Source organism: Anopheles ziemanni, chromosome 3 (genome assembly GCF_943734765.1).
Source record: "Anopheles ziemanni chromosome 3, idAnoZiCoDA_A2_x.2, whole genome shotgun sequence".
NCBI lineage: Eukaryota > Metazoa > Arthropoda > Insecta > Diptera > Culicidae > Anopheles > Anopheles ziemanni.
Genome location: NC_080706.1, coordinates 44,991,772 through 45,016,822, shown reverse-complemented (window position 1 = coordinate 45,016,822; position 25,051 = coordinate 44,991,772). Strand labels below are relative to the sequence as shown.

The following is a 25,051-nucleotide window of genomic DNA, read 5'->3' as shown; positions in this document are numbered from 1 at the left end:
AGATACAAAATACTTAACAAGAAACATAAGATACTGGTGAATATAAATAAATCAACAGAAGATCATGTTTGTGTTGAACATTTATTTCCTTTTGTGTCTACAATTTATTAACATATTAAAATACACATTAAAATGAAATCGGCTTACAGAGTTTAAATCACTGATACTGTTGCCAACGAAAACAGAGTAAAAAAAAGTAGTGGACCGTGGTTCTTTTACTAAAAAATAGATAAAATATTGAGCTACTTTAAAAATAACAGGTCCATCCCAAAGTCTGTAAATCGTTAAATCAAATAATTTGGACATCGGTTTAACATTACTTAATACACTTAAATGCTCGGCGAAAGTTAGTTTTCCTCCCGATTAGCAACGGACGATGATCGCCGCGCAAGACGCACATCCGGTGCGGATAGTCCATGGCTGTGTCTTTCCAAGCTGCCAGACGACGACGAACTCAAGTGAACGGACGAGATGCGAGATTCACCGGAGAACAGATGGCCGAGCACGTCGGTCCGATTGTTGACGCCACTGTCGGCATCCTGCGGTCCACCGCCGCCACCGCCAGTGGCAAGTCTCGAGGAACTACTAGCGGTTGTCGATTTGCTCGCGACCGGTGTCGATGTGCGCTGTACGTTATTGTTCGACGTTGTTCCGAGTAGTTCTCTTTCTGCCGCACTCGATCCGCCGGCATCATGGCTCGACGTGTGCTCCAGATTGCTGATGCTCAGTAGCGATCGCAAAAGTGCACTGTGCGACCCCGGACTCGACGACAGCTCGGACGAGGACGTAAGCGACTGGAGGTCCGATTGTGTCCGAATCATCAGCTCGCGGGCGATAAATTTGGCTAGATTCGGCGGCTTCCCTGAGTCACCGTTGCGGGAGTCGTCATTATCGTCGTTGTTGGTGCCATTGAGGTTATTGTGGCCCTTCAATTCCGTTAGAGAATATGATGAACTGGTTGAATTGTCCTCTTGTTGCTGTTGCTGGGACAGCCTTTTATGTTCGTGATTCTTTTTCAACATGGTCGAAGCCCACGAAAGTTTGAGAACATTTTCAAGATCGTGCCCAAGCGCAACGAGATCGAGTGGCGGTTGGCTTCGTTGGATGCCGGCTGGATGGTTTCGCTTATCACTATCGTCTCCTTCGGCCCCCCTTACTGCAACCTCGGACAGCGGTGTCGATCGGTTCGAGTCGTCCAGTGACTGATCGAACGGTTTTATTATAACATTGAACTTTTTCAACTCCGCCACCACATCCGGCAGGGAACCATCGGAAACGTTCGACTGACTCTTCTCCACCCGCGAATCCTCCGTTATGTCGAACGATGGGGCGGCACCGGGAAAGTTTCGATACTCCAACCTCTCCGGTTCACGCTCCTCCGTCAAATCCAAGCGAAGTCCCGTTTCATTGACGATCGGTTCTTCGGTTTGCTCCAGGTCCATCCGGGCTCCCGGTGAACCGGTGTTGGTCCCTTGCTCTGCTCGCACGTACTCCTCGTAGTTAGGAAACCGATCGTATCCGATGTTAGGAGAGGACGGTTCAACAAGGAGCAGTTTATTGCGCGCCTCAATCAAAAGCTGCTCCTTTGCCGTGTCCGATCGTTCACCGGCCACGGACAATGATGACACATCGTACACCTTGGAGGTGGAGGGCACGTGAACAGCAGCCGGGGTATCGACTTCAAGAATGGTTGACAGCTCGTGCACCGGTACCTCCAGGTCTAGCTGCGGACTGTAGCGAGTGATGGCCACGGGTGGTGGCTTTCGGGAGACCAACACCGGCGGTACGCTAGAGGGAGTTGCTGCTGACAGATGCAATCTTCCTGCCAAGGGTGGGACCGGTTTGTGAATATCCTTCAGGAACGGTTCGAAGGGAGGCGGTTCCTTCGCCTGGCTACACTCTTCCGAGGGGCTTTCCCTTATATCCGACGCAGTTAGGGGACGAGACATAGCAATACCGCTGTCCTTGCTGAGCCCGATCTGTTTCGAGGAGAAAATATTATCGATCTCCTCACTCACCGGATCATCGAGCGCGGGAACCGGTGGACCGGGCGATGGTGACGCAACAGCTATACTCTGAGCCTCTTTCGAGGTCTGCTCCATCAGTGTCGGCCTGCTTGCAACTCCTGCTGCTGTTATCGTCGCCGGGAGGTCCATGTATTTCGTCGATTCTTGCTGATCGAGCGACGAAAGACTGTCCTCGATCAGGCGGCGCTTTTCCTCCCTCACCTGGTTGATCATCTGCGAGAGTTCCGTGATGCGCTGGCTGCAGCGCTCGGTAAGCTGTGAGTAGCGGTCTAGGATTTCCTGCTCCTCTCGATCGCTTAGGTTGATAATCTCCACGTGGCCCTGAGGTGTGATTATTTTGGCCACCTTCGGTGAAGCGTCGCGTTTGGGAGATTTCAAAATCGATTTCAGGGATGCTTCCTTGGTCACGATTCGGTTACTACCATGGCTAACGGATGGTCCGGCATCCGCGGGAGAATTCAATACCGCAACCACGGGTGGATCTGCAACCGGAGGGTGGGGTTGTGCAACTGGTGGTGCCAATGGGAGAACACCTTCCGACACATCTCTTTCGTGACGTTTCTTTTTCGTCTTCACTTTCACCAACGCTGGACGCACGTTTTGATCGTTCACCTGTTTTGCTTTCATCCCCTTCTCCCTTTTGCGAAGCGTTCGCATCCACACATCCTCTACGCGGCTCACGTCGTTTGGATCACCGTCTATTGAAGCCATCCGACGACTGTCTTCACTCGAACCGACGGACTGATCTGTTGAACGCTTAAGTGTTTCGTCGATCTCCTGCAGGAAGTTGTAGTTCTCGTCGATGAACTTCCGCAACCGATCCATTCGATCAGACTCGTCACTCACCGGGCGACCAACGCCGTTACCGACATTACTGGTTACATTTACCACCGACGCGTTCGGGGTCGATACGGTGGTCGAACTTACCCCTAGCTGATCGATCGACTGCCGGGACATTCCAAGTAGGCGTTGTATGTACTTCACAAGCTGTGGGTTTAAGTTAGCCTGCTGATTTTCTGTTGGATGTGGTTTCGCGGAGGTCTTCGGTATCGGGCTTCTTTGCAATTGATGCTTTGGAGCAACGGGTGGTTGCTCCTTGTCCTTGACTCCCGCTGGCCCTTGCGCCAAGATAGTGTTGATTTTTAAACCACCAATCTTCGGCGGAAGCTCCCGATAGACGGTGGACGTTGTGGATGTACTGCCAGGGGAGAAATCCATCTCCACCACGCGTTTGATAGGACCTTTTTTCGTACGTGCCGTAGCTTCCTTGGTTATCGCCATAGGTTGCTCTTTTTCTACTATTTTTTCTTCCCTTGCCGGGGTTTCCATTGTCTTCACCGGTTCGACGGGAACCACCACCTTAGGTGCTTTCTTGCTAGGCAACTTTTTCTTGTGTTTCTTTTTCGATGGCGTTGATTTATCGTTAACCGTGATGATGATTTTGACCGGCACCGAATCACCCCCGGCCCGCTCTGACTTGTCCTCTCCACCTTCCATGCTGCAGCTCGACGTTGTTGCCGATGGTTGCTCCTTCACTTCGACCAACTTCTTCTGTCCACGCGTTTCCGCTTGTACCGTCGCTGCCGTCGCCTTTTTATCCCGCTTCGACGCACTCTCATCATCCCGCTTCTGTTTATTCTTCTGCAGCTGGGCCATTTTGTCTCGCAACTGTCGCTCCAATTCTTCCACCTCACGCTCTCGCTTCTGTAACAACCGCTGCTGCTCGAGCAATTCCTCCTGCCTCCGTTTCATGCGCTCCAACTTCTCGACCTCGGTGTTTTTCTGCATCGAGGCACATAATTCTTCTACACCACCACCAACATTCACAATATCAATCGGGTCCGGCCTCCGTTCCTTTGCCAGCTCTTCCGCCAGCAAACGGCGCTGTTCGTCCAGTTGCTCCAACAGTTCCTTCAATCGATCGATTTTATCCCCCGTTCCTTCACACTCCCCCCGTCTACCATCACCTGTCGGTAACGGGATTCCCGGTCGTTCGAAAGTACCCAGCACGATCGAAGCGCAGCTGTCGGACGAAACGTTCTGACCGGCAGGGCCACCCGTGCTCGCCGGCGCGAATGTGTCCGGCCGCATTTCGGCCACATTTACCATGGGTGGGCGCGTACCAGATCGAGCGCGCTTTCGGGCGTCGTTGGATGGTTCCGTGTGCACTACGGGGCATGTTACTAGGGCACGCTGCTGCAGCAGGCTCTCGATCGCTTCGTTGGCCTTCTTCTGGCGTGCCTCGGCCTTTTGCTTGATAACGGCCTCCGTTGGGATGGTTTTTGTTGGCTAAAATTTTAATAAACATTTAGTGTTCAACATATAAAATGAAGCAAACGTCATGATAATGGCTATTCTAAGAGCGACAAAACATGTTATGGCCTAAATTAACAATTGTGAAATAGGAATCTTTGGTGGCCTGAAATGTTCTGTCTCAATTTGAAAATGATTAAAAATAATGTTTCTTACCACAGCCAAACTTTTCAATTTATTCTCCGATCGGGTTAGGTTATCCAGTTCTTTCGATAGTTTTTCATAGTCTTTTCTTGTTTGTTGTTTTTCCAGCGCCGGTTTAGTGCGATCCACAGTCATTCTAAGGAATAAAAAAAACAATATTCGATAATTCGATCGATAAAGGAAAGTATTAAAAAACGGTAACAACACAAAGCTTCAGCTAGTTATCCTATACCTTCTGGCAGCGACAAGCTCCTGTTGCAGCTTCTCGTACCGATTCGCTTCCTCCATGGCCGTCGGATCGTTACCCCTGCGTTCTTCTCGGTGCACGAACGCAGTCGGTTGATCGTACTCCTTGGTGAACCGAGTGTTGTAATCATAGTATTGCACCTTCGTACTGGCACCGTACGATGCAGAGGATGTGCTCGACTCGGGAACGACACCGGTTGGTAGAACGGCTTGTCCGCGCTTCAGTGTTGTTTTGCTGTCCATCTGATTCTGCTGTACTGGCGATACTTTCGGTTGCTCCACGAGCTTACGAGGACGAACTTTTCGCGGTGACCCATCACTAGCCAGCGGAGGTGGAGCTAGCCCACCAAGTGGCCGATGATCGTCCCTCGTGAGAACTGTACTTGTGGGAAAAGAAAGTGTGTTTTCACTAGTGTCATCAAACTGTACCGCTTTCTGTGTCCCATAGTTTGCGCCGTAGAGTGCAGCAGTGGTGGGTCTGTGATGTGTCGCCTTTTGGTGCCCGACAGTCGATTCATCGTGGTGTTCACGAGATTGTTGTTGCTGCTGGCGACGCTGTTGTATCAGTTCCGTTATCTGCGTGAAGGGTTGCAGTCGCTGTCTTGGGGGCGGTCTCTCCGAAGGTCGAATGTCGCTCGGTGAGGTAAATGCAGACGCACTGTAGTCCTGTCCTGTACTAGGAATGTTTTCCTTATTCCCCATACCTGGACAGTAGAGCTCATCTTCCGAATCGGATACCTTGGTTTCGATTCCTACCGTCGGTAAGCATCGTCCAGCAGATTGTTCTCTTCTACTTCGGAACTGTTCGTAAGGACTCATCGTTGGTTCCGTCGAGGAAACTTCGTGCCTCACCACCGGAATCGCGTCACGCACTGGCTCCAGTTTCGGCTCGGGTATGCTAGCCTGAACGGCGATCGATTTCGCCGGCACGTACGGTTTCTTGTGCGCTTTGGCCTCCTTTAACGCTTCCTTCCGTTCCCGTTCGCGTGCCGCTGTTTTTTCCGCTTTTCTCCCTCGCTGCAGCGCAACCGCCTGTTGAGTGGCACGTTTCTCCTCGAACCACACGGCACACTCTTCAGCCGCTTCGGCCGCTTTGTGCGCCTCGCCCACCTCCCCAATGCAGCGCGCGTACTCATCCTGCAGCTGGCGTACTTGTTTGCGCTTCCACGCTTTCACCTCTTCCCGCTTGGTTCGCTCTATTTTGGCCAGTTCCGTTACCTTTGCCTGCTGATAATTTTGGCGCACCTTCGCGGCCAACTCCTTCGATTGCTGACGAACCTGTAAAACGAAGGGAACCGATTAAAAGACCCGAAACGCACTTGACATGACCCTTCGCATTACGTCACTATCGACAAGTGACCAAACACTTAAAACGAGGTCACTGGCCATCACCACGCGAGACGCAGTGTTTTGGTCAAAGCAAAAACTACCTGCACAAGGCGTCGGATGCGAAGCTTCTCGTTGGCATCCTTTCGGACGGCATCGAAGTCCGACAAAGGATTTGTGGTCACTTCTGGCGACGGTCCTGGACCGATCTCGTGCACGGTAACGCTAACGGACATTATGATGCGTACGTGCAGGTGTACCGAGCAGGACGCCGCAATTTATTACGCGCTACTCCACCGTCCGCGGATCGGAAGCATCAACCTTTTCACACTCGCAGAAGCAGTAGCACACACTGTTAATAACACATGCACGGGTTTTTGCTGCCGTATAGGCACATTTCGGTGTTCACACTTTAGAGTTCCTTTTTTGTGGCGCTATGTTTAATGTTTACACTTTTCTGCTGCCATTGTTTCTCGTTCCGTTTTACACCACATTCGCTGCTTTCAATAGATTATCACAAAGCAGCCGTTGATAATTCAAGCATAGTTTGACAGTTTGGTAGTGGTTCCCTTGTTTACTGCGAGAGGCGCTGTTGTAGCAGCACAGAATTTCAAATTACGCATAGTTGAACTCTGCTGGACTGACAGGGCCAACAGATTAAACTTTAGCGGCTTTTTGATTAAAAAAGTTATTATTCTAGAAATTATAAACATAACACATTTAATATTGTATAAGAAAAAAACATGCAGATAAAAAAAGTTAGTAAGGTAGGATCATGCGAATTATAATAAAATATTGTTGAATAGCCATAGTGGCTCAAAATAAAAAAAACACAACAAACACCAGAATTCAATTTCTTACTTTTATTTAGATCTGCTCCAGCTATCGTAATAGCATCGTTTTTGTAAATAAAAATATAAACGTAACGACCACTGAGTTGCAAAATCTGCAATCCTTGCCATTATACATCGTGTATATATAAAGGATTAAATATAAATATATGATCCATTCTGGATGGCTAATATGCTACCGGTTCTATGGTTTATTGTAGATTTTACAAGATTTGTGTTTCCTAAACGGATGACGTATGCTGTATACATGTTGGAGAGGACACTTTCCATCCATATACTTTATTTTTTGTCGGGAACTTTAACTAGCTAACTGCTCTGCTATCAAAAGTCTGCAACTGATGACGAGTGGAGTAGGTTGAAAGGAAACAACCAACCAATGTGCCATGGTGTTTTCACTGTGTATGCGTCGTGTCCCCCTGGCGCAGGTGGTTGAAGTTGCTTTCGTGTTCTTTACAATCATCACACTTACAAATACTTTGATAATGAATTAAAACATAAACTAAAAATGCACACAGCTACCCTTTCGCTTATTTCTCTATCATACAGCACGCACTTTGCATCCTGCAGCTGCTTTAAAGGGGGTGCAAGGGTGTGGCGTTTTCTTAAACCGAGATCTTTAACTTTCCTTTTCCTTCCAGCACAATGCAACGTGGTTAGTTAATCGTTATGGCAGCAACACAACGCGTACGTGAAATAATGGATGAACCATCATACGGGTGGTGATGGTTTGGCAAGCATTCACACATTCGAACATGTCGTCCGACACTAACTGTCCCACACTTCATCACGTTGTTTGGCCGCAAGGAGCTTCCGTTCTGTGTGGTAAAAGAAATAAAGTTGTAAAACGACGCAAGACGAGGTCCAAAAGTAGAACATATACGCTACCTTTGGCTTCACGTAAGACACGACGTTCATTTTCCCTTTCCTCTGGTGCCGTTTTCAGCCGAACACCGAGCGCCGTGGTGACCAGCCGGCGGGCCAGGGCGGCACACGTTTCCGGTCGGGCGCGGTAAGGCTGGAGAGAGCTGGCGCATTTGCGCGCCTTCGATCGCGATTCAGAAGTTGCCTCGGCAAGCGGTTTGACCCGCGCGAACGAGTGTCCCGTTGCAAGAACTTCAGCAGCTGTTGTACAAATATTTTCCCAAACACAATGGGTAAAAATTAATTTAATTATTACAAGCTATCTATTTATAAAAGAACACCGATAAAAAGGAAATGTAATTACCTATTTTTGAGCTGCTAAACACAGCCAGTGCATGGGTATCGTCGACCCATTTGATATCGAATCCGGATTCCTTGTACTGCGAGAACAGCATCATTAGATCCTGCGTCTTGAACTCGGCCGGAAAATTCGATACCTCCAGTACGTGGGGAAATTCTTCGTCATTCAATACAGCCTGCTTCGTTTGGTACGACTAAATACACAGAAAAAGAAAACCCCATACTTAGTAAACCGAACGCACAATAAAACAGTTCCCAGTTTCCCTCACCTTATAATCCGTTTGGGGAACTTCGATCGACACCTTCCCGACGGCCGTGGTCAGTTCTTCAAGCATCTTCGGATTCAGGCAATCCCCGTTGTCGTCGTACATCGACTCCCAGTCCTCCTCCTCCTCATCCTCATCATCACCCGCCTCTTCACCTTCACTAGCCTTCCCGGTGGGCGAACCGCCACTACCGTTGCTTGTAGCAATTATTCCAGGAGGTTTTCCAACACCCACCCCAAAGTTAGTATCCCCTCCTCCGTTCTGGGACATCACCACCATCTTTTTGTCGATCACTTTTTTACCCAACCCTACCTGGGCCGATGGTGGCGGGGCCGACGGTTCGTCAATTTCCAGCACGTCCGAGTTGAACGTTTGCTTCATAATGCGCCGATTGCTGCGGTTCATCTCCTGCGAGGCCCGCCGCAGTTCCTTCTCATCATGATCGATCTTGTCCCCTTCGGTGGGGCGGTTGTTGATGATCATACCGGCGCCGTTCAGGACGTTTTTGGCGTTACGATTACGATTGTTGTTACGATGCATCGTGGTTTCGTTGTTTGTTTCGTTCGATCTCGAGTGCACGTTTGCCGGATCTTCGGGTTGTTCAATTTCACTGCCCGCTTTCGTACACTCCTCACCAGGTGATTGTTGTTGACGCGTTTTCAGTTCGTTCCCGCGCGATACTTCGGTTACGATTTGCAATCGTTCGTCCAGCGATGACGCGGTAATGGTTTGTACCGATGAGTTATGTTCTTCCAGACTATAACTCCGTTTCTTGAATGCTTCCACCGGTGCGCGATGATCCCCGAGATGGGCAGCCCTTCGCTTGGATGATTCTTCTGCCGCGATATCACAGTTTAGCAGTATGGGTGTGTTATTGTGCAATTGCCCCTTGGCCAACGAGTTTTCTAAAGCTGGCCCTGCCGTAGAATTGTGTGGCTTTTGCTTGACTTTCAATCTTCCTGTTCCTTCGGGAGGGACCACAACTGAACAAGAGGGTACTCCTGATGGGCCTATCGCATCCGCAGTTAGTTGTTGCGTCCGGTTTGCGGCAACTACTCGTGATGTACCTTTCGGTAGCGGTGTATCCGAATTCGAGATGGTAGTGAGTCCGTCAGCAGCTTTGCTCACAGTTTCATTCGGGCCCGTCGTTGCTGTTGTTGTTGCCGGAAGCAGTGATGATGTTGTTACCGGGGGTGTCGTTAGACTGCGGCGAGCCCTCGGAATGTAGACAGCCCGATCGGGACGTCGCTCACGGTGGGGACGATTGGTCCTAAGAGAAAAAAAGATGACATTGATTTAATTAGTGACATTATTTTTTCCAAACCTTCAGTAACAGGTAATTCCGCACATGCCAGGTGTAGCGAAATCCTTTTTAAACCCATTTCCCCGTTTTCCTACGAAGGTATTCGAACCGGTAGACCGGTTTCTGCCTCTTCGACCTTCCGTTATTTGTTTTTATTTACCAAGAGTTGCTTACCTTGCGCTTGTGGGAGATACCACGGAACTGTTGACGCTGCTGCATTCAACGCTTGCGGAGACACTTCCTAGTGCACCGTCGGTAACGGGCGACGATGCCTGCGTTGGACACTTGCTGCCGTCGTCTTCCGACGTTGGACTGGTTTTTAGACCGCCGCTTTCGGTGTTATCTGGCGTACTCGAAGCCTTATCGATAGTGGTCACTTCGGTGTGGCGGCGCACATGTTCCGTGCTCCCCAACGAATCACGATGGTTATAATCGCTCGGATTTTCACAAGCGGCCGGTGGAGCGAGCTGATGAAGAGCCTTTTCCGCTAGCTTCAGTGCACGGCGGGCCGCCGGTGGACGATAGATGCCGACGACGGCTGGAAGCTTAGTTCCGGCACCCGCTGGCGGATGGATGTGCGGATGATTGAGACCGAAAACGTTCAGGTGAGGATGTGTAGCGGCTTCACCAGGGACTGCGGAAGACAATGAATACAAAAAAGCGCCTTTGAGAAGAGCTACTTGCTACATACCTACATAATTACAAATATTTATGATTTATTTTGATTGAACACATTTTTCTAAAAAACATGATTTAATTGACAATTTGCTTAGCCCTGTGATCGATTAATCAATCAATAAATAATTTAACGTTAACAATACACGCTGCTGGAGTGTCGTCGATACTCATGGCCCAAAATTGACCATGAAAAATCCTTTTCAGGAGAGACCTTTATGAACCAACTTTCAAATCCATACCATGAAGGCCAAGCTGCTGTCGCCCGTTTTGCCCGACGGTAACATCTTTCTTTCGTCATTTGCATAAGCCATGTGCAGCCACATAGCAGGGCGTCGTTTGGTGATCACACGTTTCTGACCACGGGCACGGCTTTTATTTTCATTGTTGCCGAGACAAGCGAATGTTTATGCTTCGCCATAGGACAGACGCTAGTGGACAAGCCTTTGACTTTTTTGTCACTTCGTAGCAATGCCAGGCCCATAGGCACTTTATACACGAGAGTCGAACTTTATAGCACCATATTTTGCAGCCACGTTGGCCTTGACTGCTATTGTTTGCAGTTCATCGTTGGCATGGAAATGAAGTCGTACGCGAATACTTCGCGAATTGCGCGAAGCGTGACGATGCGTTTCAACGAGTGTTGTTTGCAGTGAACATCCGTCTGTGTGGTAGGCGAATTTGTTATTCGGTTGATTTTTGCATCATTTTTGGATCCAACAGAAAATGATCCCCAAAATGAACACTTATCAAAGTGTTGCTTATGCAATTTCCTATCCACGGCGAAGATCCACATCTAATCACCCAATGCTACCTCAATCACGCCGAGTTCGCGCTACTCGAACCAGTGTGTCTATGTGTGTTTTCTCCGGAAAAAAGCCAAGAAGAAAGAAAAGGTGGCAATCACGCCGAAATGCGGTCAGTAGGTTTATTTCGTATCTCGTTTCCTGCGGCAGTCATAACCACAAAAAGGTGAGCCGTCGCCATATTACGTCGCGTTCGAGGTGGTTTCTTATGCGAGCACCGGCGGCAGGAAATTCCTTACGTTTTCTCCCACGGCGCTGTAATGCGATGCCGTGTGTTGGACGCGAAAAGCGAGACCGATGCAAAACACCGCCTCACTGCAGTCGACACCCTCCCATCCGCCATCTCACAGATCGCGAAGAAAAAGAAACCAGAAATATGCGAACGGGAAAGAGGTACGCGGCGAAGCAGCGGAGAAGTCTGAGACCCGCTGGAAGGAAATGGTAACCCCAAAAAGTATTATTTAACCGGGCTGACCTTAAAATACTTTCGTTTTCCTCTTTCAGACGTTCGTCGGCGGCGGAGGCGTAGGAAGATTAGCGATCAACGAACGTGATCACAATCGAATCTCGATCGTGGCAACCGGCGGTTGCTACCGTAGTGCACTATTTTTTTTTTAACGAATTGCTTCTGTTACTTTGATCCAATTTGTATGGGGCAACCGTGGATGCGTAGCATTCGTTTAATTTTATGGCGTTGAGGAAACTTTCTACGGATGGTAGACAAAATGCCATATACCCAGCCCTGAATATGCGTCTGAACGTATGGACTGATGGAGGAATCTTTTGATACCTTTTGTGCGTCCTTATTTTCTATGGAGTTATCCATAGTTTTCATGCGTAACAGGGTTCGAAACGCTTTTATGGAAAGTATAAGATTGTCAAAATTAAAATAGACTAAAATATTGAAGAAATGGTCAAACGACATATTTAGCATGTTTGTTTTAGCTCTTTCCATTATTAGCATGTTTGTTTCAGCTCACCAGAAAATGATGTATTCACTTTTAAAGATACACAGACCCCCTTATCCTTTTTAACTTTTGGCAACACACAGTTTGTTTTATCTATTTGTAAGAAGTGGTCACCGCACAAGCCTTTCATTTTTCACAATTACATTCAAATAGCCACATTCGTCATTTCCCTTGTGATTAACCCCGATGGAATCTGAAAGGTGTCTTCGATGCATTCCATGGTTATTTCAAAACCTTGTGAGTTGCTATTGCGACATCGCCACTAAAAGCGGGTCCCATAGCGGCACCTATTATTGCCCTACCGCTATGCACTTTCGACAGCCAGCTAATACATCATCTTTCGTGGTTCAGGGCACCAGGGAAGTTGGTTTCGTGTGTGGCTAACCAACGGCGATGCTGTAATCTTACTCATTCATGCTGCGCAAATCGTTCCGTGACGGTTTCTCACTTACAGAGATCGACGCGTGTGGTGGCCACACACCGTTCGTGAGGAGGTTGTTTTGTAATAGCACAACACTTCGTGCCGGCTCTAGCTGCCATGCACCGTGTCTCACGTAGTCGTGGGACTTGGGACAATCTGTATGTATCTGGAGCGCCGGTCGGAAGACTCAAACTCAAACTACCAACCGGGGTTGGGTGACCATGGCGATTTAAGTCATATAAGATATCGTTTCACCGCATAATTGACCGGTATCTTTTATTTTAATGCTTATACATTTCAGGCAAATTCGTAATTCAGTGCAGTTGAGAGGGTTTTAACCACCAGCAACTGACGCACGCCGGTTTCACCCTTCACGAGACTTCTCGAACTGCATATTATTACCGGCTCGCAACCCAGGCCGGCTTTTAATTTTCCCGGAACGTACTTATTAGTGGTTGCATCGCGCAACGGACTGACTGTCTGCGCCCACTCTTGGCTTGCAAATTCTTCCGGAGTTTTGTGTGCACCCGAAACCCGTTTCACTCGCACCACCGCATAATAATGACACACGCGCAACGGAGCATTGCTTCTAGATAACTTCACACACTACCCGAGCCGGCCGTGGCCAGGCAACAATGATGCGCGCACGGTGTGCGAACCGGCCTGCAAAACCGTTGTTTTCCACCCACAAGTCGGTAAGCCGTGATTACTTCCGTTTGCGCCACCCATTGCTAGGCCACTTTTACTCTCTTCGTTCGCGATTGCCTTTCGATTATTTTAACTGGAGCATTCACTAGCTAGTTCGCTGGCGCCACCACGGTGGTGGATGTGTTTGTGTTGATTTCTATTGTTTCGTCGCGTTCCTTCTTGGCGAGTCGGTTGGGTGTAAGCATGTGATAAACGGTAATGCCGATTGCAGCATTAAGCCGGTAAATTAATGCCGATTTTGCGTGACTCGTACTCGAGGCGCAGTGGAAGGGTACGAAAACACAGATTCACGTATATTAGCCAATGGTGATGAGATCTTACAACAGTTTTATACCACACTAAGGTACTGTGAAACAGTTTCCGATGTTCAACAATACGAATCGATAAAAGGACATGTCTTGTCATGAACACGTTATACTAAAATTCCATTACCTATTGAAACAAGCACTCAAAACAAAGGACTAAACATACATTTCACATTGAATTTAAAGGGTTCTGTTTGTAAACAAGCCGTTTACGCTACGTTACTACACAACTGACAATTGCCATTCTATTCCAACAACTGCGCCTTTGTTCTGTCATCATTCAAGCGGATGAGTACAGTCGTTGCCCCGACAATTCGATCTTGATAAACCATCGTTTTCCGTAGTGTATACCCATTTAAACTATGTAACATTTCTATTTGATCACCATTCACTCATTTTCCAAAGAACACTATTTTTGTTTAAATTATCGTTTCCTTATCGTTCAACTTATTATGAATGAAAATATTGTACGCCAAAGAAATGAATACGAAAATTAAAAACACCCTGCAAAAACATCATGTTGGCACGTACACCAATGTAAATCATTCACGGACACACTTCGCTCACACACACGAGCCGTCACATTCTGCTTCGCATACCAGAACTTCACTTTTAACTTCTTTTTCTCACGTTCCCCTCGACAGCAGAGGTCATCGCCATTTTCTTTACCGAATTACGATAAGACGGGCTCGTTATTACTACACTACAAACTCGATTCATTCGTTCTTTCGGAAAGAATTCTTACCGTATCGTCGTCGAATGGAGACGTCAGCGACCCACACAAAGTACTGCTCCGAGAAGCCACTTTTTCTCGACACTCGCTATTGCACACTGCCCTTTGCTACGGTCGCCTTTAAACTGAAACCCCTTTCCGAGGGAGGAAATTGCGAACGCTCACACTGTGTCTCGTAAGAAGCGCGGTACGCGAAGAAACAAAGCTAACACTCTCGATCCGTGGAGGTTCTTTCGCCAGGCGACTATGGTTTCCCCCGCGCTGTATTTTTTCCCTTTCGCTTTCAGGCGCCAGTTGATTAATATGGCGAACACTGGTGCACACACCCGCTCCGCCGAAAGCAAAACTGCGTTTGCTATGCTAGCACGCGCGACTCCGGTGGAGAGCTGATGTTCGACGACTGATCACGAATCTCCTTCCCAAGTGTTTTTGCCAACGACGGTCACCCCTCCACCGCCGCGCGCTCCCTACCATTCGTAGGTTCTGCTCATTCCCTCCCTTCCTACCACCCTGCACCATCTCACCCACCAATAATGCTTACGTTATGCTGGTGTGTTCGTGACAGTATGCTACGCGTTTATATTCTGTGCTTGACTGCGTACCGGGAGTATTCGGTATTCGAATTTGATCTTCGCAGCTTCGCAATTGCACTACTTGTTGCACGTATGATAATTTAAGTTATGTATGATTCATCAAACGTCGTTTATCGTAAATTTGGACGAAAGGAATTAAATTGGATTTCTTGATAAAATTACTACAGTGAGTTAGAAAGCGGTAAGGGTAGGCAGTTTTTGTTAATCTGATGTAAATCACATATATTTTTTGTAGCGTTTTATCTGAAGCATAGTGTTGTGTATACACTCAATTAAAGAATGTTTTTATGACCAACAATATTACATCTTATTGATTACTAGGAAACTTTGATTTTACTTTGGAAAAAAATAACCCAGCGGTACCGATAAAACATGATGGAATTGTTTAAAAATATTCAGGACAATAATGAAATGTACTAACTATTATTCCAACAACAAAAGCTACGAACTTGGGCTGATGCGTAAAAAACGGATGGTTAGATAAACGTCTTAAATTGAATTAAAATCAAATGAACAGGAAGAAAGAAATCTTTCGTAGCGATAAAGTAAACATTCTACATGTTTTTCGATAACAAATGGCGGTGCCGGTTTTGCTACCAAACGAACTATCTATTTGGATTTGAAAGCTTACAAAAAGCTCCCTTATTAAACCACCTTAATTGCTATTCTAACCAGCAATAATTGGGCTTTCGTTAGGGATTTTCACCTTGCAACGTATAACGACGGGGCAATGTAGCTGCACAAACCGTTGCCAACTGCACGTAACCACCCAGGATCTAGGTCCCAGTGCCCTCTCCGAAGCGTGTATGTATCCAACAACGATACCGAATCACAAAACTGCTGCAGCAGCGTCCCGGTCCAGGCATACAGGCGGCAGAAAGGCGCGCAGTTGGTGGCGTAAGGAGGATGGCAAGTGTATTTCGTAATAACCGGGAGGCTCCGTAATCCGACACTGTATGGTGTTGAAGTGTGGCCCACTTAAACAGCGCCATGGAGCGTTTGGAGGTTCGGTTGCAGCTGCCACCGTGAAAAGTGATTGGCCCGGGAAAGGAAATGTGACCACTTTGTAGGCACTGTTTGGCACCACATAAGATGCTTTGGCTGAATGGTACTTATGTGTTTTTTTATGCCCAAATAATAAAATAAAATTTAGCTTTAACAGCGTGTTCTACCACACACTTCTCAAAAAAAAAAAAAAAAAAATTCAAGCAAATCCGATAAAGTTATACCATTCCATTTTGTTTCGGCACTACGGCCAAAGATTAATTTCGTCATCGGTTTCGTCCCCGGTTTGATTCCAATCGAATTCATTCAAACTATCTGGGAAAAAATGTGAAAACCCTTTAACATATTCTGCATACACCAGCCGACAATGGCACTTTGGAAAATAAACAAACAAACGCTCAAAATCATCTGCAACAACGGAACGAAAACGAATTTTGTTAGACAATCGAACAGAGTTGTTGGTCTCCTCTTGAAAACGTTACCCATTTGTTTATGCTTCTGGTGGTGGGTGGTAGTCCGGTTTTTTGTCTTCGTTTCCCCCACACCTTTCGGTAACTGGAGCATGCCGTCAAAAGAAAAACCGCCAGTCTCGTAACAATGCTGGTTGTAAATCACAATCGGACGGGGCGTTTCTTCCCATGGTGGAGAGGCTGCGAAACAATTGGCAACAGCACCACCAAATTTCGTTAATTTCGAAACGTGATAAGAAGATTCATAATGAGTTTTTTCATGAGTGGAAAACTGGATTTTTTTTTGTTCAAACCATTATACTAAATATTTACACACGCAGCTAAACGGAGATGACGAAAAGCTATATGCAATCGAACGCATAATCGCTGCACTTCTGTTGCATAAACTGTGCCTCGAATCAATCAGCAAAAAAAAACAACAACAACACGAACAACAAATTGCACAAAAAAGGGAACCATGTTCCTGGCGTTACATTGGTGGAATTTGTTTTCCACCGCTGCGTTTGGACACGGCATATAACACAGCTCTTCTACTTTTAGCCTGCACGGGGTGTCTAGCTGTAGCTGGGCTTCCACTAAATCGGTAATAGGCACAAGCTGGAGGAATCGGAGGGGACGTGGACACTAGGTGCCAAACCGCGCAATTTGGTTGCATATAAGAGCCAAGGTTGCATAAGAGAGGTCATAATAGAGGTACATCAAATAAAAAACACATAAAATGGAGCGCCAAATACAAGTGCACTTATTCGCGAAGTTGAATTGGCAGCATTGGGACACGATTGGACTTTGGTTTGAGTTGTAAAAATATACATGCATTTGAAGATAAAAAATTACGGGCGATTTCATCTTCTTATGCTAGATTTCCTATTCTAAAGCACGCACATTAAAACGTGTGGAATTGGGTTCTATTTAAACGGTGGAAAGTTTTTAGTCACCAGAATTAAAAAAGTGCCCATGCAATCTCGCATACCAAACAAACAAATATTGCCAAATATTCTAAAAATATCCTCAATTCACCAAATATCCGATTCCGGATAAAAGCATAAATTGCACAACACAGTCGATAAGACTAGGATAGAATAATATCTTCAAACCAGCATCATCAAGTGTTGGATGCATTTATATAACTTACGCTAAAACTGTCTGCCTAAAAGCAAACAGAAAGTGGTCAGTTACGTTCTACTCACCTTTCACCGAATCCCCGGCAAATGCAGCCCCACCATCGGCCAGGAACGGTTGTGGCTGCGCGTTAACTTGATTGTGCTGTCGCTGTTGATGCAGATGTTGCTGCTGATGGCCGACACCGCCGGCACCGGCGAGCTGCTGGATTGTTTCGGTGCCCATTTTGTCCTGGTTCAGGAGATCACGTTTTTCGACCCGCTTCCGCGCGAAGCTGCAGGTGGTTGTGGCCAACGTTGACCCGTCGTTGTTGCCGACACTGCTGCTGCTGTTAGTTGTGCTGGTGGTACTGCTGTTGCTACAAACGCTATCGGTAGCAGTGTTGGTGGTCGTCGCTGCTGGTGCCGTTGAACTACGCCAGCTGGTATACTGGATAGGATGGCCGGCAACGGAATCGGAGGTCGGTTCTTCAAAGCTGCACGAAAAGGGCGAGGCGGTAAAAAACAGTTAGTGAAAAGGACCAAGATTCTCGGAACCGCGGTGCGCCAACATGCGCCCAAAGGTCAGTGAAATCGTCCCGGTTTCCCCCAGCCCTGGCACCTTCGCAATCCCGTCTGATTGCACGCGGCAGGGTGCGTTTTGTTGAAGGTCGAGTTCAACGCCAAATTGGCAACACGTTCACATAGCGTCCAAACGGAACGTGCGCATGGCCGCTGCGTGTGCTGTCCTGTCACGAGGCATTACCAGCCAGTGCTAGGAAAGCATCGCACACCGAAAGGCAACGCCCGCCCGGTGATGGTGTCGTACGAACTGACCCCCAACTACAGTGACAGCACGTGAGTCGACGGACGGCCTGGTCGGCGCACACCGAAACCAAATCCTACCCCAAACGAGCGCTTGCGTAACAAACTGGGCCACTTCGGAGGTGCAACCTGAATGAGTGATTTTGTGAATCTTGGAAGTGTGTCAAGCGTTTTATTTACCTTTAAGCCACATGTTTTGTAGCTTCGAAATTTCACTTCAATGCAATTTAAATTAAACTACTTAAAATTTTTAAATAATTTTTTTTTACGAAGTTAAATTTAGATTAAACTTCAATTTTCCCTAATGTTTTTCCACTGAAAAGTCTTAACAAACAAACATTTAAGCATTACTACTACAGTGACCGGCACGGAAAAGTGCCCACCTCGAAATTTTTTGATTTTCGATCAATTTTTTTTTCTTTATCCAACTAAATACACTGCAAATATTTGTTGTAACTCGTTTTATATGTTCTTTATGAGATTCACCTATGAGCTAGCGACAATAAACATATGTTAATTTTGAGAAAAAAATTATTAAAAACTTGTACCCAAAAAAGCAGTGACAAGAAAAAGTGCCCACTTTGAAATTTCGAGTTTGGCATAAACTTTTCCATTGAGGGCCAACCAATTTATTGCGTTTTAGGTTTGTTAGCACCATTTCTGATGTTTATACATGTATGATCACGTGTTTAATTCATGTTTGGTTGTAGATATACAATGTGTTAATATCAGGTTTTGGTGTCTCATTAATTTGAGTGTTACAATAAATTACATTGCATAAAATATGTTTTATGGCATTCATTAACATTAAAGTAATTCATTCAAAGCACGAAATCCACAAGGCAGCGGTAGGAAAAATCACAATGAAATTTTAAACGTAGGCGGATCGCCCTCGTAGGGGAGACATGTGCAAAACAGATGCACGCATGGACACTAAGATCATTCGTGAAATCAAAAAAATACAAAAGTTACTGTCAGAGAGGTCATGGAAACACTTTACTCATCAGTTTTCGAAAGAACTATCCGTCGTCGGCTTGTTGCATACGGGTTACAGAGCAGACTTGCTAGGAGGCTTCTTTATATGGACATGACCAATAAGGCCAAGCGTCTTAAGCTCGCTGAGGAACATGCTGCTATGCCTCTAGAGTACTGGAAAACGGTTCTGTGGTCTAACGAATCAAAATTTTGAACTTTTTAATCGAAAATGGCATGAACGTATATAGCGCAGATCGAAGGAGGCAATGCTGCAGGTTCGCCTCATACAGGGCACAGTATGCCATGAAGGGAGCAATATGGTGGTCTGGTGTTGTTTTCCGTCCAGTGGAGTGGGGAACCTTGGGAACATTAACGGTGTTAAAACTGCAGATTACAACATAAACATAAACATCCTGCAACAAAATTTGGAGATTTCACTGATCTTGACGGGCCTTGAAGAGAAGTTCGTTCTCCCGGCGGGGGCAAGTTTCACGCAGCCCGGCGGGGCCAAGTTCGACATACTGCCAAGAAAACGAAATCTTTCTTCCCGTCTTGTCGGACAAAACTGTTGAAATGACCTCCTCAGAGCCTGGAGGTTAAGAATTTGTGGGCAATTCTCGATGCCAGGGTGGACAAAACTGATGTATCGAATAAAAACGACAATTTTGAAGCTCTAATGCGCGCTGGAGAAGAATAAAATCCTAAAACTAAAAATCCTGGTAGAAAGCATGCCAAAGCGCCTTCAGCTGGTTCTAAAAGCTAAAAGAGAACACTAAAAAAAATCAAAATACTTTTATTATTACTTATTTTTATGTATACTAATGAATCACTGAAGTGGGCACTTTTTCTTGTCACTGCTTTTTTGGGTACAAGTTTTTAATAATTTTTTTCTCAAAATTAACATATGTTTATTGTCGCTAGCTCATAGGTGAATCTCATAAAGAACATATAAAACGAGATACAAAAAATATTTGCAGTGTATTTAGTTGGATTACGAAAAAGATATTGAGCGAAAATGAAAAAAAATCGAGGTGGGCACTTTTCCGTGCCGGTCACTGTATATTTAGACATGTACAGGGTATTCCTTTTGCTAATCCATGTCCTTTATTCTCCATCTATTCTGGGAATTTTTCTCTCAATTCCTTAATAAAATCTGCAGACTGTTCTCTTTAATACACTTTAATGTATCAATTTTTTAATTGTAAAACACACAAAAAAACACAGGAAAGATGACGTTTGGTGTGTTTTTCATCTGATTCATCAAAATAAAATTCGACAATTCAATGGTTTAATCCGGCAAACGGATCGGGTTTTAAAATCAACTGATGCAGTTCGAATATCATGTGCTGCAGTTAGAAATAATGCTGCTTCTGTTATGATATCATCTGAAAATCCCTGTAAGGCAAGTAACTTTTTTGCAAAATGGCAAGAATAGTTCCAATATTAAAATTTTGAAAGCACGGCGCCCCAAACTGCTGTTTAATTTGCTTACCGTATGATCCAGCTCTACCTACAGCTTATTTGAATTTAATGTAGTGATAGCAGTAGAGGTTGAACTAAAAATCAGATACTGATCTGAGAGGAGCAGTAGATGGCATAGTGAATCCAACTATCCTCTTAACAGCTGTTCCTTATTACCAAATTGGTAGTGGGTTGAAAATTTTGCTCGCCTAACCTCGCCAATGATTCATTGCGAACCACTCGCATACCGCAACAACCGGGCGAGACATTATGAATGAAGGACGAGCGTCGTCTCAGTGTCCATGCTACTAGAAGAACTTCCCCCCTAAAATAGACGCCACGCTGTATAAATAAAGCACGAAAATAGAGTTACATTGCGCCAGGAGTGGACTGCGCGGGGTTAAACGACGAAAAACTACCCTTACTTATTTTCTGTTGAGAGGTACCCAGGAATGCGTGGGTCATTGACCTTGACGTCGGGATTGTTCTTGACCGGTATGAGGGGGATTTTATGAAACTAGGTTCAGTTCGCCCTTTAACATGCTGACGTAATAATGATTTTCCGTACTGATTCCGATAAAACCTACCTCTTGCCGGCGGTGGCCGACTTAACGTCCTGCAGGAGCTGGTGCCGGAAGCAAACGACCGTGCGCCGTTCGTTACCGACGCCGATGGAAAAAGTCACGATGTCATGCTGGCTGAAGGCTTTACTTGCGCACACTTTGTGGATCAAGAACCGGCGATAGTTGTTGAACGGTGGGAAAATCAAGACACTGCAAGCGAAAAACAAGCGAATTGTAGAATATAAAAATATGTTTACGATTTGCTATTATGATTATATATTTTAATTGTGTGATGAATCAATTTATTTTACTGATACAACGTTAGTTTCTTGCTTTAATTTACAAAAAAAATATATATATTTACCTTTGACGCTACGGCATATGCATAGTCCCTTTCTAAAACCTTCCTAAATTACAGCCTTTCTCAAAAGTTTGGTTACAAACAAACCCCCGTAAGACATCGATTTGAAATTCGAATGCTTTGGCCAATGCAAAAATCGCACTACCGAAGCCAAGCCAGAGACATAATTAGCCCCGAACCGCGCGGATGGGTTTACTTCTCCAACACCTAATTAAGAATGCGAATGGAAGTGATTTTCGGTTCCGCTGGTTTCCCACCACCGTCCAGTAAGATGACCTCATCATCATCAATTGGAAAACCGATGTGCAGGTGGTGGTCGTGGTGGTTGGCGTAATGGAGCGAACCGCTTTAGTCCAATGGCCGGTGCATATTTAGCTCGTTTGCGCTGCCTCCGGACGTGACATAAAACAGAACATTCCACACAGCGAAAACGCACCATGTGGTTTGGTATAAATATTTATCCGTGCAGTTTTTTTTTTTGCTTCGTATTTACGTGGCACGATCCGAGTAAGATTAAGCCTGTGAAAGATGAATGAAGGAAACAGATTGCAAGACAAAATCCGAGTTATGACCCCAGAATGGCATCTACATGATGCGCAACTAGTTTGCACAGATGCTAAATTAATTTGCAACTTAAAATGCTGGATTCAGGTTTGGTTCAGCGCATTAAGGTTACAGGTTGAGTTTTCGAAGAAGCTACAATAAAAGCAATTTTTTACATTATAAACATAACCTTCCTTTTCGCGTGTATGTTGTCTACATTGAGGAATTATATTCGAATAGTATTACTAACTTGATAAAATCATTTTTATGTACATCTCATGGTACGATTTGTTCCATAGTCTTGAAAAAAAAACACATTTAAAAACAAAATGTGAATGAAGACAAATGGACTGTATATAAGCCTGTGAAAGATGAATGAAGGAAACAGATTGCAAGACAAAATCCGAGTTATGACCCCAGAATGGTATCTACATGATGCGCAACTAGTTTGCACAGATGCTAAATTAATTTGCAACCAAAAACGCTGGATTCGGTTTTGAATGACTGGGATAAGTATGGCGCATTAAGGTTACATGTTGAGTTTTCGAAGAAGCTACAATAAAAGCAATTTTTTACATTATAAACATAACCTTCCTTTTCGCGTGTATGTTGTCTACATTGAGGGATCATATTCAAATAGTATTTCTTATTTCATAAAATCAATTTCTATAAACATCTTACTGTACGATTTGACCCATAAAGTCTTAAAAAAAAACCTTTTGAAAACACAATGTTAATGAATACAAATGGACTGTACATTGCCACTCTACAAGACAACTCAAAACTGTAGCAAATAGTACCAAACATGTTGAGACAAGGCGTCATTTGTTTCAATTGAACGCAAGAGCATCATGGCCAGGGTAGATCTGCACATCACTATTGTGATTATGCAAATTTGTCAAGCGGCCAACACTAAATATGAACAGTTGTTTGCAACTGTAAAAAGGTGAAATTCAAAGAAATTGATAATCCGACTCGGTCTAATAAAATTATAAAAATTTCAATAATGTAATTTTAAAGTAGTGGAGGTTTAAATCTAATAATAATCAGAAATTGAGCTCATCGCTTTAAATATTAATAATGTAATTTGAAAGTAGTGTAGTGTGTACATCTAATAGTATTTGTAATTTTTCAGAAATTGAGCTCATCACTTATCCTTATCCCGTGGAAGAAACGTGCACGGAGGAAAATCATGTACAGATGGAAAAACAGGTAACCGCGTCCGCGCAAATAAGAGAAAGAAAGTACCGTTAGCTTCATCGAAGCGCTCGACAGTTGCTTCGGCGTTATTATTCGCGGGTTCTGGGTCACCAGTGCGTGATAAAGACGGGATGATGATGAAGATGATGCTCCACAGCCGAGCAAAAAGGATGGCGTAAATGTGTGAAACTTTGGCCAACGCTATCCGGTGGGCCGGATGATGATGACCAGCGAAGTGGCAAACTTATTTCGTTGTTTTATTTTATAATTATTTTTTTAGTTTTACTTACGCCTTTGGATTGGCCCTCTCGATGAACCGCCGGATGTCCAGATCCACACAGTATACGAAGTCCTCATCCGCGACGCTCAGGTACCGATTTACTATTAAATTATCCAGCTTGGCTGCCGAATTACACACGCGGACGGGGAGGTACGGGGTATCCGAAAGTCCTACCCCAAACCAAAGACTCCGTTACCCAAGGCCCGGGAATGCTAACCGACGCGAGGGCCGGTTGTCACGGTGGAAAATGTGTTGAACGATTTGCCTCCGCGAGAGAACTTTTAACGCTTGCCTAGCCGTTCTGACGATTCGATCGGAACAGACGAAATGTTGTGGTGGAGCAAAGGAACGGCCAATATCAACCGCCACGCAAACACTTCGTTTCACTGATGGGGGCCACTTGGTAGTGGTGGTGGCTTTTTTTCTTCACTAGTTTTCTTTGCCCAATGGCTATCTAGTTTAATTTATCGGCTCAGCTCCCAATTTCCAGACCATTTCCGGAGCTAGAAGTGCGGAATCGTTGCCCCGTGCTCCACGAACCGTTTATTGTATCCTCACTGATCTATAGCTGAATTTGATTTCTTTCACATATTCCATGTACATCACTCGATTAGAATCGGAGTGCAACGCACGAGACTAGAAAATTGATCACTTTTAGTGCAAGAAATACAATTCAACGATACTTTGTTACCACCAAAAACACTAGGTGAACGCAGGCCACTGACGGAACGTACGTGTTTTCACCGCTCCGATGATAGCCAAGACAGAAGCTACTGGGGGGATAAATACATCTGCCAAGAAACGAGATGCCTTTGCAGGAACGACGAGATCTCGATACACGTTCGCGGGGGGCGCCATCCGCCGCATCGGCACACACTGAACAGAAACACACAGCTGAATATTGTGTGTGCTTACAGCAGAACGCATTCGGGTCGAACAACGGGCACAGACACCACACTCTGCTGCACGAAGACGGCGCGCGAGGGTTTCTGCTGAAACTCTTGGCGAAGAAACCCCGTCGATGGACTTTTCACGCGCGTCTGCTTCTTGGAATCAGCTTTCGTACTTCGCTGTATGAGCGAGTATTCATCAAAACAAACTGCTTCATCTCTTTTTCTCCCTTTCACCTGTTGTGAGCACTGACAGCGAATGTCAAAAGAAATTCAAAATCGGGAAAATAAATAATTTTTTTAGACTTCTACTAACATTAACGCATTATAAAACTATACTCAATGCCACATTCCTTCTAAACGCTAATTATTTGCTAATTAAAAGAGTCGATTTCTAATTCTGCGGCAATACATTTCGAGGCAAACCATGTTGACGTTGCTGTCTAATCATAGTTCCGAATGTTAGTAAACAAAG

The 25,051-nt window shown here is 45.5% G+C and overlaps 2 protein-coding genes across 2 annotated transcripts; both read right to left on the bottom strand.

Moving 5' to 3' along the window:
• Positions 1-273: 273 nt before the first annotated feature.
• On the bottom strand, positions 274-6,313 carry LOC131284846 (uncharacterized). The gene is made up of 4 exons (XM_058313705.1): positions 6,161-6,313; positions 4,717-6,008; positions 4,497-4,620; positions 274-4,316 (listed from the first exon to the last, which is right to left on the bottom strand). Exons 1-4 carry the CDS (start codon positions 6,290-6,292, stop codon positions 348-350), a joined length of 5,517 nt encoding a protein of 1,838 aa, XP_058169688.1. The 5' UTR covers positions 6,293-6,313; the 3' UTR covers positions 274-347.
• A 1,182-nt stretch (positions 6,314-7,495) lies between these two features.
• LOC131284845 (uncharacterized) lies at positions 7,496-25,027 on the bottom strand. The gene is made up of 10 exons (XM_058313704.1): positions 25,003-25,027; positions 23,697-23,856; positions 21,327-21,512; positions 17,569-17,975; positions 9,872-10,331; positions 8,702-9,664; positions 8,398-8,590; positions 8,133-8,322; positions 7,793-8,029; positions 7,496-7,722 (listed from the first exon to the last, which is right to left on the bottom strand). Exons 1-10 carry the CDS (start codon positions 25,025-25,027, stop codon positions 7,673-7,675), a joined length of 2,871 nt encoding a protein of 956 aa, XP_058169687.1. The 3' UTR covers positions 7,496-7,672.
• Between the last annotated feature and the right edge of the window lie 24 nt (positions 25,028-25,051).

Bases quoted from the DNA above. Each gene is read 5' to 3' on its own strand.
- LOC131284846 (XM_058313705.1), bottom strand. From the start codon at position 6,292: ATGTCCGTTAGCGTTACCGTGCACGAGATCGGTCCAGGACCGTCGCCA. The intron at 6,009-6,160 runs GTAGTTTTTGCT...TTCGTTTTACAG, and splicing joins GCATCCGACGCCTTGTGCAG to GTTCGTCAGCAATCGAAGGA. The intron at 4,621-4,716 runs GTATAGGATAAC...TTTATTCCTTAG, and splicing joins GAGCTTGTCGCTGCCAGAAG to AATGACTGTGGATCGCACTA.
- LOC131284845 (XM_058313704.1), bottom strand. From the start codon at position 25,027: ATGATTAGACAGCAACGTCAACATG. The intron at 9,665-9,871 runs GTAAGCAACTCT...TTTTTCTCTTAG, and splicing joins GTATCTCCCACAAGCGCAAG to GACCAATCGTCCCCACCGTG. The intron at 8,591-8,701 runs GTTGGGTAAAAA...AATTGCTACAAG, and splicing joins CCACCATCGGCCCAGGTAGG to CAACGGTAGTGGCGGTTCGC.